The sequence below is a fragment of the Scyliorhinus canicula genome, chromosome 20, assembly GCF_902713615.1.
Source record: "Scyliorhinus canicula chromosome 20, sScyCan1.1, whole genome shotgun sequence".
Taxonomy (NCBI): Eukaryota; Metazoa; Chordata; class Chondrichthyes; order Carcharhiniformes; family Scyliorhinidae; genus Scyliorhinus; species Scyliorhinus canicula.
This window is the reverse complement of record NC_052165.1, coordinates 18245306-18257768: the sequence shown is the minus strand read 5'-3', so window position 1 is coordinate 18257768 and position 12463 is coordinate 18245306. Positions and strand designations below refer to the sequence as shown.

The 12463-nt window shown below is 52.2% G+C and overlaps 1 protein-coding gene across 4 annotated transcripts in view; it reads left to right on the top strand.

Moving 5' to 3' along the window:
* tbc1d30 (TBC1 domain family, member 30) overlaps nucleotides 1-12463 on the top strand; it is a 109653-nt gene that overhangs the window by 49459 nt on the left and 47731 nt on the right. For all 4 annotated transcript variants that reach the window (XM_038780548.1, XM_038780549.1, XM_038780551.1 and 1 more), the window contains one exon: nucleotides 6402-6527. In XM_038780548.1, the coding sequence (XP_038636476.1) occupies nucleotides 6402-6527 (126 nt within the window). The remainder of the gene's footprint in view (nucleotides 1-6401; nucleotides 6528-12463) is intronic.

Below are 12463 nucleotides of genomic sequence, written 5' to 3'. Positions count from 1 at the left end.
AAGGGCCCGATAAGCTATAACTTCACCCCTAATCACCGCTTTCAGTGCCTCCCAGAATGTGGAGCGTGAGACCTACCCAAGCTGGTTGCAGGTTACATAACCATCGATGGCTTGGGATACCTTTGTGCAGAATTCCTTATCGGTGAGGAAAGTGACAGCCCCCCCCTCCCGCCCAGGGGGGCATTGGGGCCGGCCTTTCTCCAACCTCACATCTATGTACTGCCCTCCACCTGGTCGGAGATTACAATCACGGAGTAGTCTGCCTTTGTTACCCCTGGTTGCACCCTTTTCCCTACGACAAAGAAGTCTATGCATGAGTAGGCCTTGATCACGTGGCAGAAAAAAGGAGAATTCTCTCTCTCTGTCAGGTGGTTGAACTTCCATGGGTCTATCGCCCCCCCCCCCCCCCCCCCCCCCCTCCCCCCTCCAATCTGCTCCATAAAGGCGTTCAATTCTCGTGCCATACCTGACAGGGTTCCTGTCCTGGGGTTGGATCTGTCCATTGCTGGGTCTTGTACGCAGTTAAAGTAACCCCTCCCCAATGATAAGCCAATGGGTGTCTAGGTCCGGGATTTCTGCCAACATTTTCTTGATGAATTCTGGATTGTCCCAGTTTTTGGTATATATTTACCAAGACTACTGGACCCCTTCCAGGGCCCTTCTGACCAACTTGTATCTCCCCCCCCCCCCCCCCCCCCGGCCCGGTCCATCACTGTGAATGCAACTGTCCTGTTAATTAGTATGTCCACCCTTTTGTCTTGGTGTCAAAGAATGAGTAAAATGTTTGTCCCACCCAGCTCTTTCTTACCCTCAGTTGGTCCCGCTCTCTTATGTGTGTCTCCTGTAGGAAGGCTACGTCTACCCTCAGACTCTTGAGATGGGCGCGGACTCTGGATCTCTTCACCAGCCCATTGAGGCCCCTTACATTCCATGTTACAGTCCGGATGGGGAGGGGGGTCTGCCCCCTCTCTTTTGCGGGGTCAACTATACTCACCCTGTGCGTCTGGCCCTGTTCGTCTGGGCCTGCCCTTTTTCATGGGCTATTCAAGATGGCTGCCGACTACTTTCTCGTTTTCACAGTCGCCACGTGTGACACATTGCAACCGGCGCTCTGCCCTCCCTCCTCCCTTCCCCCCGTTTCCCCTCTGATACCCCACTATCCTTTAGCTCCCCCCTTCTAGTCCTCCCGTCTCTCCTTGGCTTTACCCCCTTCTCTGACTTGCCCCCCCCCCCCTCCTGTTTTCGCCCTTTGTTTCCCCTGAAGCTCTGTTTTTCCCTTCCCCTTTGCCAGATGCTCCCTCCCCCCGGGAGGCACACCGCTGTCTCCTCTTTCACTCTACTCCCATACACCAGCCTGCTCTTTAGTGTAGTGGCTCCCCTAACAGTCGGTTTCCCCTATTTAACACCCCGACTACCTCACTTCCCCCCCCTCCCCGCACCGCCCCCCCCCCCCCACCCCTATCCCCGCTATCTCCATGCCTCTATTTGTGTTCATTCCTGCTGCTCTCGCCCTCTTACAGCCTGTGTTCTAGCCTCTGCTCTCTTTCGTTGTTTGCCTAATCCATTTTTCTGTACGGATTTGTTGGCTTGCTCCAGGGAGTCAAAGCAATGCTCTTTACCCTGACATGTGACCCATAATTTGGCAGGGTGGAGCATGCCAAACTGCACCCCACCTTTGTAGAGTGTGGATTTGGCACTGTTGAATTCTGTCCAGCACTTGGCCAGGTCTGCACCAATGTCCTGTTACAAGTGGATGGAATATCCTTCCCACTTGTTGCCCATCGCGCTCCTCAGCATTCGCGTTGTCTTGAAACCTGTGGAGCAACACGGTTATCGCCTGCAGTGTTTCCCCAGCCCTGGGCTGCTGATGAAGCGACCTATGGGCACGTTCTTCCTCCGGGGGTTTGGTGAAGCCCTCCTTGCCGACCAACTTCCCGAGCATCGCTGCTATGTATTCTTTGGGGTTCCTCCCCTCCATTCCCTCCGGCAACTTCCACGATTCCCTTTGTCCTCCAGCCCATTCTGAGTTCTGACAAGGCTCGCTACCTCGGCCTCAATTGCCGCAATCCGGTGCCCTTGGTCCCTGGCGGCTTTTTTGAGGTCCCTAGCCATCGTCTCCTGGACCTCAACCACTGCTCCATATTGTCCATTGCCCCTTCATGGGGACGGCCGCGGCTTCCACTGCCGTCTCGACGGCTACCAGGAAGCCTCTCCTCATCTCCTCCCTGTGTCTCTGGAGCTCAGAGGTGATGAAGCTGGTCAATTTGTCCATCAGTGCCTGGGTCTATGCTGGGAGCTGTGCAGGGTCGGCCCTCACCGATTCTGTACCTCCACGTACAATTCCCTGCTCCCAGGCTGAGGTATCCCTCCCCTCGTCTCTACTGACTTTTTGGCTGGGCGGCTGGTTCTTTCCCATCCTGCTTGGCAGTGCGGCCGATGGGCGTTTAAACTGGGGGGGGGGGGTTATATGTATTTTTTGGTCCCTATTTGTTGGGGTTAAAAGGCCGTAGTCGAGATTCTTAGATGAAAGCCGCCTTTCGTGTGACTGTTCGACACGAGGGTGCCACCAGAGGTGTCATGCTAATTTTAAATGTGGACTATTTTATTTATCTCTCGTTTATTTTTCTATTGCCATACACGATATCATCACTATTGAAATTTAAGGAGATTACTTCATCTAAGTGTTACTATAAAGTAACAATATGTCACAGAGCGTGAAAAACTCATAGAGCAACAGCAAAAATCTCATTCAAAGCAGTGGGTTACAGTGCTGAAGGAGATCTTTCTGAATCTTCATGAGTAGCTATAGTACGGCGTTAAGTGCAGGACTGGTTAACAACAGTGGTAGTTATCGCCATCTTTATACTGGTTTAAGCACCATCATGGAAGTCAGTGTTGCCCTGAATGACTTTACATTAGCATCATTCTAAACTCATGCCAGGTGACACTGAAGGTGCCCAGTTTTTATTAATTAATACTTTCACAAACGAGTCCGTACCGAGTTAGCAAAAAGGAAACTCGGTTTATTGCAAAGCAATTATGTTTGCAATATACTTCAGATCCCAGCATGGTCTTACCTGTCGGATCCGCACCTGATCGACTTTATACAGATCTTAACCATGAATGATCTGGCGCCCCCTGTCCCCTTCGCGGGGAGCTCATATTTGGCAAGACTCACGGGGAGACTGATAGATCTAACCCCGTGGGTTTCATGCGGGTTATAACAAAAACCTCCATTATAAGTATCAATCTCCATATCCCAACTGCTATGTACTAGCTCAGTGGGCACACAAATTTGGCTCTTTGTCCATATTGTATAAGTTGAAACAGTTATTTCTGTCACGTGCCTCACAATGAAGACTGTCAACTTATAGGCCCAGATCTTAGCTCCTGCACTGAGTGGGGAAAATTCCTGGCTCCGTGAATCTGATGTTTCAAAATGGCTGCTTGGATGATCGTGTTTTGGTCCAGGTTGGGTGTGGACGAGAATCGGAGTCTGGGTGCACAACCTAGGAAGAAGTGAGGATGGTGCCGGCTACGTAGGCGGCTGGGTGGAAGGCCTACCTTGGGGCCTGGGCACTGTATCCAGAGTTTGAAAATAAAGCTTCAAACATAAAACATCCCTCCAAGCCTTATGCCCTCTCACACAACCCACCCCCTCGCTTCACCCTTCCCCATACATTTACCATGTCCCATTCATGCTAACCCATGGTAGGTCATACATTATATCAACTTCCATGACCCCTCATATTTTCCCTATCAGTCTATGTCACTGTATCCACCCCATAGCCCTTGATAGCCCCTTACCAACTGAGTGCCAGCTCATGCCAACTTATGCCTTCCACATCTTGCCCTTGCACCTACCGTATCAATTCACATAGTGTCCACCATGGGCAGACCCCAGGACCCATGCGGAGATTAAGGAAAATACATTCTATAAAATAAAGTTCTTAGTCTTTATTGCAGACCACTGTATTGAGAAAACACTCTCATTCATTAAAACCCATTTGCTATGTTTGCATTCCTTAAACTAAATAATGCCTTATTACAACAAATATTTTAATTCAAGTGCACAATCCCTTTTACCAACCCTTATACCATTGGAATTCATAGTCCCACATTCAGGAGCCATAACCACTTGCAGCTGTCAATCAAGCTGCATAATAGCATGCACCACACTGTGAGAATTGATGATTGTGAAATCAGTCCTGCAGCACTAATTCAGTTATGGAAACCTCAGGCATATGTCAGCAAACAGCCTGAAAGAATAAGCAATCTGTTTAACATTCCAGACATTCCTTTCAAAGATTTAAAAGGCTGGATTTTTAAATGCCTTGGCAGCTTGACAGGTCTCTTTGACAAGTGCATCTGACAGTTTTGACAGGTCCGTTTACCATTCCGGTGAGCTTGACGGTAACGGGTTTTTGCACTTTTTATGCATATTTATGCCTGCTCGGAATACATCCAATGGATACTTGACCTATTCCCAATGGAAAGCTGACCTACCTCAAAGGACATCTTCCCTCCACCAAAGATGTCCTGGTACCAGATTTCTAAAGGAGTACCCTGGATATCCCAAAAAATCCAACAAGTACAAGCCTGCTCTTACCGGGTCTCATCTGCACAGGTCGGGTTTCACAATCCTGGCCTATCAAAATGGCCAGCTGCCTCTGTGATACGTGCCCCTTACCCCTAATCCCTCTCCTGTGAAAATGGGAATTGCTGTGTTCGGAGGTGGAATTTCTAATTTTCGGGCATCTCCCCCCCTCCGTTGTAGCAAAAATCTGGGCCTTCGTTTCCTCACTTTGTGCTAATAGTTTTTTGTTTAGATCTGATGATCACGTTCTCTCCAGTTACTGATAGAAAGGCACTTCAATGTGATTATTTCACAGTAACTAACATTGCAGATTACTCATTGTTACTCTGAGCCATGATGTGCAAAGAAAATTTAGTGCTGAAATGTTAATTGCATTTCCAGATTTTCAGCGTTTAAAGCACTTTTGTATCTTTTGAATTTACTCTAACTGTGCTCTGTTCAGAATAATTTTGGCCAAAACATTTATTATCCAGAACTAACTTGTTTATTTAAATACTATCAGTTGCCAGCAATAATGCATTAAATGTGCTGTGACACAGCAGAATGATTAATTCAGTACGCAACCTAGTTCCACTCCACTCGGGAACAAGAATTTAAAATCATTGCAGTGCACTTTATAAATGCGGAATGCATTACACATCTGGAAACAGTGCAATTGTATGAAGCAAAAAGTAATCAGTCCAGTGATGTTTTAAATTTAAATTAAATGATTGGAAAGGATACAATTTACCAAATACAAAGGCTTTCATAGTTTAGGCCATTTCACAGCAATGTGGTCAGCAGTCACCAAGTGAATATTTACTGATTGTTGTATTTTCATACCAGTTAAGTCTTTTGAAAATGTAAAATTTTTTTTTTGATTAAGGGGCAATTAGCGTGGCAAATCCACCTACCTCGTACATTTTTGGGTTGTGGGGATGAGACCCACGCAGACATGGGAAGAATGTGCAAACTCCACACGGACAGTGACCCGGGGCCGGGATTGAACTCGGGTGGTCGGTGCCGTGAGGCAGCAGTGCTAACCACTGCGCACTGTGTCTCCCTATAAATATAAAATGTTTTAATTAGAATAGTCACACCTCCTAATATCTCCTGCTTTGGCTTGGTAATAATTTCTGACTAAGCTTCTGTGGTTGCTTTTCTACATGAAATGAAATGAAATGAAATGAAAATGAATGAAAATCGCTTATTGTCACGAGTAGGCTTCAATGAAGTTACTGTGAAAAGCCCCCAGTCGCCACTTTCCGGCGCCTGTTCCGGGAGGCTGGTACGGGAATTGAACCGTGCTGCCAGACCACCTTGGTCTGCTTTAAAAGCCAGCGATTTAGCCCAGTGTGCTAAACCAGCCCCTATTACATGTAATATATAAACATAAGTTGTCCCTTCGTAAGGTTAACGCCTACCTTTCATCGTGCTGCCAACTACATTGATCTAATGAGACTTTATGAAGCAAAGAGTGAAAAAGGCAGACCACGTTGACATTGAAATCAATTGTGGCCTATTTACAGGACATATTCGTTTTGATATAACGCAACATTGCTGTACTTACTGTCATTAAAATAAACTTTATACAACTGAGTGATCATGATAGATACAAATTTAAATATCAAATTTATTTTCAATTTTGCTAACTATTGCATTTTTCTGAAAGCTCAAGAAGCTGAGCATTAAAACAAGTGCACTCTTTGCTTTCATCTCTGCCACAAAAAGTTTAGCTACTCAGATCCTGGTAGTTCTAGTGTATCTGTTAAAGCTTCTTGTACAATAAGCTGTATAATTTATTGTCGTATCTATTCCCCTTCAGGTTTGGCTAACTCTAGCAGATCAGTACTTGCACAGCATCTCAATTGACTGGGAGAAGACTATGCGTTTTGCTTTTAATGATAGGAGCAACCCTGATGATGATTCTATGGGCATTCAAATAGTGAAGGTAATGCCAAATCTAACTCTGTGCATGCATATGCATGAGCAGCAGTAATTGACATGTGGATATACTGTATATCTAGGGGGACTGGGAATATACTGACTTTAGAAAGTTTTGTTTTTGACATTTTTCTTGGTATGTTTTCCAATTTTGAAGTCGAACTTATATCCTTCACGCAAGATAATATAATCTGATTTGAACCTTTATAATGATGGATGTGTACATTAAGACATTTATTGGTGAATTCCGGTGGCGGCAATGCGGAGCTAAGCCGCACATTCGGCAGCTCCCGCTGAAAACGGACTTTGGGGCTCTTTTCAGGGCCCCCAACGGAGCTGTCGGCAAATCCCGACGTGGGAAGAGGACAGGAGTCGACCCCTACGGGCCTATGGTCCGGACCAGGAGTGGGGTAAGGAGAAAAACGGAGAAAGCACCCCTGAAAAAGCGGGGGAAGGAAGACAAAATGGCGGCCGGCGGAGGCCTTGAGGGGCTGAGGCAGTGGGCCCAGGAGCAGCAGGCGACTCTGCTGCACTGCTTCCAGGAGCTTAAAGTGGAGCTGCTGGAGTCGCTGAAGGTAACCAACAGGGAGCTGATGGAGACCCAGACAGCCCAGGGGGCTGCGATCCGGGAGCTGCAGCAACAGGCCTCCGAAAGGGAGGATGAGGCCGTGGCCGTGGCGGGGAAGGTGGAGATGCGAGAGGCGCTCCATAAAAGATGGCAGGAGCGGTTCGAGGAGCTGGACAACCGGTCGAGGAGGAAGAATTTGCGGATCCTGGGCCTCACGGAGGGGCAGGAGGGGTCGGACCTGGCGGCCTATGTAGCGGTTATGTTAAACTCGCTGATGGGGGCTGGGTCCTTCCAGGGGCCCCTGGAGTTAGAGGGGGCCCACAGAACTCTGGCTAGGAGGCCCAAGCCGAACGAGCCGCCACGGGCGGTGTTGGTGCCGTTTCATCGGTTTGTGGATCGTGAGTGTGTGCTCCGGTGGGCCAAGATGGAGTGGAGCAGCAAGTGGGAGAACACGGAGGAGCGGATCTTTCAGGACTGGAGTGCGGAGGTGGCGAGGCGGAGGGCCGGGTTTAACCGGACGAAGGCGGTGCTCCATAGACGGAGTGTGAAGTTCGGCATGTTGCAGCCGGCGCGTCTGTGGGTCACCTATAAGGATCGGCACCAATATTTTGAGTCCCCGGATGAGGCGTGGGCCTTTGTGCAGGCCGAGAAATTGGACTCAAACTGAGGGTCGAAGATGGGGGATGCTGTATAATACTGTATTTGTATTTGCTTGGTTTAATGTAAGATGTGGGTTGGCCTTAGGGTGGGTGGGGTGATGTCGATTTGTCTTTTCTATATGGGTTTCTCTGTAGGGGTCTGGTGCACGGGTTCGGGCAGGGGGATAAACGGGGAGTTCGGGGAGCTGGTGGGGGGGGACTGACAATGGGAGTAGCCATGGAGGAGGCGGGGCCGGGCAGGGCGAAAGCGCGGGCTTTCTGCGGGTTTCCCGCGCTGGGAGATGGGGGCGGGGTCGGGGCTGAGAAGCGCGGGTCGTTGCTGGCTGTTTTCTTTTCCCGCGCAAGAGCGGAGGGATGGGAGGAGGGGTAGTCCCACATGGGGAGGACTCGGAGGTAGGGCGGGAGTCGCCGGGGTCAGCAGAAGTTAGCTGGCTCACGGGAGTGCTATGGAGGGAGGGGCGCGGCTAGGAGGGGTCCTAGCCTTGGGGGGGGGGGGGGGGGGGGGAGAGAGAGACCGGATTGCTGCTGAAACGGTCAGGAAGGAGCTGGAGGACGCAGGGGGTGCTGGAGGGGGGAGTTGCCGCCGTGGGAAAGCGGGGGACGCTGGCCGGTGGTGGGCAAGGGATGGGGTATGGCTAATCGGCAGGGAAGGGGGCAGGGAGCCCTCTGATCCGGCTGATAACCTGGAATCTGAGGGGACTGAATGGGCCGGTCAAACGGGCCTGGGTGTTTGCGCACCTGAAGGGGCTGAAGGCGGATGTGGCCATGCTCCAGGAGACGCACCTGAGAGTGGTGGACCAGGTTCGGCTGAGGAAGGGATGGGTGGGCCAAGTATTTCACTCAGGGCTGGATGAGAAGAGTAGGGGGGTGGCGATCCTGGTGGGGAAGAAGGTGTTGTTTGAGGCGTTAAATGTGGTGGCTGACAGTGGCGGGAGATATGTGATGGTGAGTGGTAAGCTGCAGGGGGAGCGGGTGGTGTTGGTGAATGTTTACGCCCCAAATTGGGACGATGCGGGGTTTATGCAGCGTATGTTGGGCCGCATTCCAGACCTGGAGGTGGGGGGCCTGATAATGGGGGGGGACTTCAACACGGTACTGGATCCCCCATTGGATCGATCCAAGTCCCGGACGGGTAAGAGGCCGGCGGCGGCTAAGGTGTTGAGGGGATTTATGGACCAGATGGGAGGGGGTGGATCCCTGGAGGTTTGCGAGGCCAAGGGCCAGGGAGTACTCGTTTTTCTCCCACGTACATAAGGCCTACTCGAGGATTGATTTTTTTTGTCCTGAGCAGGGGGTTGGTTTCGAGGGTAGAGGATGTGGAATACTCCACCATTGCCATTTCAGATCATGCCCCGCACTGGATGGACCTGGGGCTGGGGGAAGAGAGGGACCAACGTCCGCTCTGGCACTTGGAGGTGGGGCTGCTGGCAGATGAGGAGGTGGCCGAGAGGGTTCGGGGGTGTATCGAGAGGTACCTTCAGGCCAATGACAATGGGGAGGTCCGAGTGGGGACGGTCTGGGAGGCATTGAAGGCGGTGATGAGGGGGGAATTGATCTCCATCCGAACCCATAGGGAGAGGGGGGAGCAGAGGGAGAGGGAGAGACTGATAGGGGAGATGGTGCAGGTGGATAGGAGATATGCGGAGGCTCCAGAGGAGGGATTGCTGGGGGAGAGGCGTAGCCTTCAGGCCAGATTCGACCTATTGACTACCAGAAAGGCGGAAGCTCAGTGGAGGAAAGCACAGGGGGTGGTGTATGAGTATGGGGAGAAGGCGAGTATGATGCTGGCACACCAGCTCCGAAAGCGGGATGCGGCCAGGGGGATTGGGGGAGTGACGGATAAGGCTGGGAAGGTGGTGCGGAGGGGAGTAGATGTTAATGGGGTCTTCAGAGACTTCTATGGGGAACTGTACCGGTCGGAACCCCTGGTGGAAAGGGGTGGAATGGGGCGCTTCTTGGACAAGCTGCGATTCCCGAGGGTGGAGGAGGAGCAGGTGGAGGGACTGGGTGCGCCGATCGAACTGGAGGAGGTGGTCAAAGGGATAGGGAGCATGCAGTCGGGGAAGGTGCCAGGGCCGGACGGGTTTCCGGCGGAATTTTATTAAAGGTATTTGGACCTGTTGGGCCCCCTGTTGGTCCGGACCTTTAACGAGGCAGGGGGGGGGGGGGGGGGGGGGGGGGGGGGGCATTGCCCCCAACTATGTCATGGGCGTGGATTTCCTTGATCCTTAAGCGAGACAAGGACCCTCTGCAGTGCGGGTCATATAGGCCGATTTCGCTGCTAAACGCCGACGCTAAGCTGCTGGCAAAGATCCTGGCCACTAGAATAGAGGATTGCGTGCCCGGGGTCATTCATGAAGACCAGACGGGATTTGTGAAGGGAAGGCAGTTGAATGCGAACATGCAAAGGCTCCTCAATGTCATTATGATGCCGGCCAGGGAAGGGGAGGTGGAGATAGTGGTGGCATTGGATGCGGAGAAGGCCTTTGATAGGGTTGAATGGGAGTATCTGTGGGAGGTGCTGGAGAGGTTTGGGTTTGGGGAGGGGTTTATCCGGTGGGTGAGGCTGCTCTACGAGGCCCCGATGGCAAGTGTAGCCACAAATAGGAGGAGGTCGGAGTACTTTCGGCTGTACCGGGGGACGAGACAGGGGTGCCCCCTGTCCCCCTTGCTCTTCGCGCTGGCAATTGAGCCCCTGGCCATGGCACTGAGGGAGTCAGGGAACTGGAGGGGCCTGGTGCGGGGTGGGGAGGAGCATCGAGTGTCGCTGTACGCGGACGACCTGTTGCTGTATGTGGCGGACCCGGTGGGGGGGATGCCGGAGGTGATGAGGATTCTTAGTGAATTCGGGGGTTTCTCTGGGTATAAGTTGAACCTGGGAAAGAGTGAGTTGTTTGTGGTGCATCCGGGGGATCAAGAGGAGGGTATTGGTAGGCTCCCACTGAAGCAGGCAGGGAAGAGCTTCAGGTACCTAGGGGTCCAGGTGGCTGGGAGTTGGGGGGCCCTGCACAAGCTCAACCTCACAAGGTTGGTGGAGCAGATGGAGGAGGAGTTTAAGAGGTGGGATATGTTACCGCTGTCACTGGCGGGGAGGGTGCAGTCCGTCAAGATGACGGTGCTCCCGAGGTTTTTGTTCTTGTTCCAGTGCCTCCCCATCTTTATCCCAAAGGCCTTTTTCAGGAGGGTCAACAGCAGTATTACGGGATTTGTGTGGGCGCATGGGACTCCAAGGGTTCAAAGAGTGTTCCTGGAATGAGGCAGGGATAGGGGAGGGCTGGCGTTGCCCAACCTCTGTGGGTACTATTGGGCTGCCAACGTAGCGATGGTGCGTAAGTGGGTAATGGACGGGGAAGGGGCAGCATGGAAGAGGATGGAGGTGGTGTCCTGTGTGGGTACGAGCCTGGAGGCGCTGGTAACGGTGCCGCTGCTGCTCCCTCCAACGAGGTATACCACGAGCCCGGTGGTGGGCGGCTACCCTCAAACTTTGGGGCAATGGAGACGACATAGGGGAGAAGTGGGGGGCTCGATGGAGGCCCCGATACGGGAGACCCATCGGTTTGTCTCAGGGAGCATTGATGGCGTATTTCTGGGCTGGCACAGGGCAGGGGTTAGGAGGTTGGAGGGACCTGTTTGTGGAGGGGAGGTTCACGAGCTTGGGGGAGTTGGAGGGGAAGTTTGGGCTCCCACCAGGGAACATGTTTAGGTACATGCAGGTGAGGGCATTTTCCAGGCAGCAGGTGGAGGGGTTCCCCTTGCTGCCCCCACGAGGGGTGCGGGATCGGTTACTCTCGGGGGTGTGGGTTGGAGGAGGGAGGATTTCGGACATATACCGGGTAATGCAGGAGGTAGACGAGGCCTCGGTGGAGGAACTGAAGGGTAAATGGGAAGAGGAGCTGGGTGAGGAGATTGTGGAGGGGACATGGGCGGATGCCCTGGAGAGAGTGAATTCCTCCTCTTCCTGTGCGAGGCTTAGCCTCATACAGTTCAAGGTGCTGCATAGGGCCCACATGACCGGGACGAGGATGAGTAGGTTTTTCGGGGGCGAGGACAGGTGTGCTAGGTGCTCGGGGAGCCCAGCGAACCACGCCCATATGTTTTGGGCGTGCCCAGCGCTGGGGGAGTTTTGGAAGGGGGTAGCAAGGGACGGTGTCGAGGGTGGTGGGATCCAGGGTCAAGCCAGGCTGGGGACTCACAATTTTTGGGGTGGCAGTGGAGCCGGGAGTGCAGGAGGCTAAAGAGGCCGGTGTTCTGGCCTTTGCGTCCCTAGTAGCCCGGCGGAGGATCTTGCACCAATAGAAGGATGTGAGGCCCCCAAGCGTGGAGGCCTGGATCAATGATATGGCGGGGTTCATTAAATTGGAGAAGGTGAAATTTGCCCTGAGGGGATCAGTACAAGGGTTCTTTAGGCGTGGCAGCCTTTCCTGGACTTCCTGGAGGAACGGTAGGGAAATAGGCCGGCGGCAGCAGCAACCCGGGGGGGGGGGGGGGGGGGGGGGGTGTTTGGATCGGTGGGAGGGAGAACTGTGTACATGGGTTTGTGGGATGTGGCGGGTGGTATCTCTTTCCCTTTTGTTGTTTGGGTGTTCTTTTGTTTTTTTTTCTTTTGTTTGTAGTTGCTTTTGAAGTTGGGTGGGTATTGTTCTTGGGGTGTTACTGCGGTTGTTTCGTTAATAGAGTTGAAATGTTTATATTTTGTAAAAATTTCAATAAAAATTA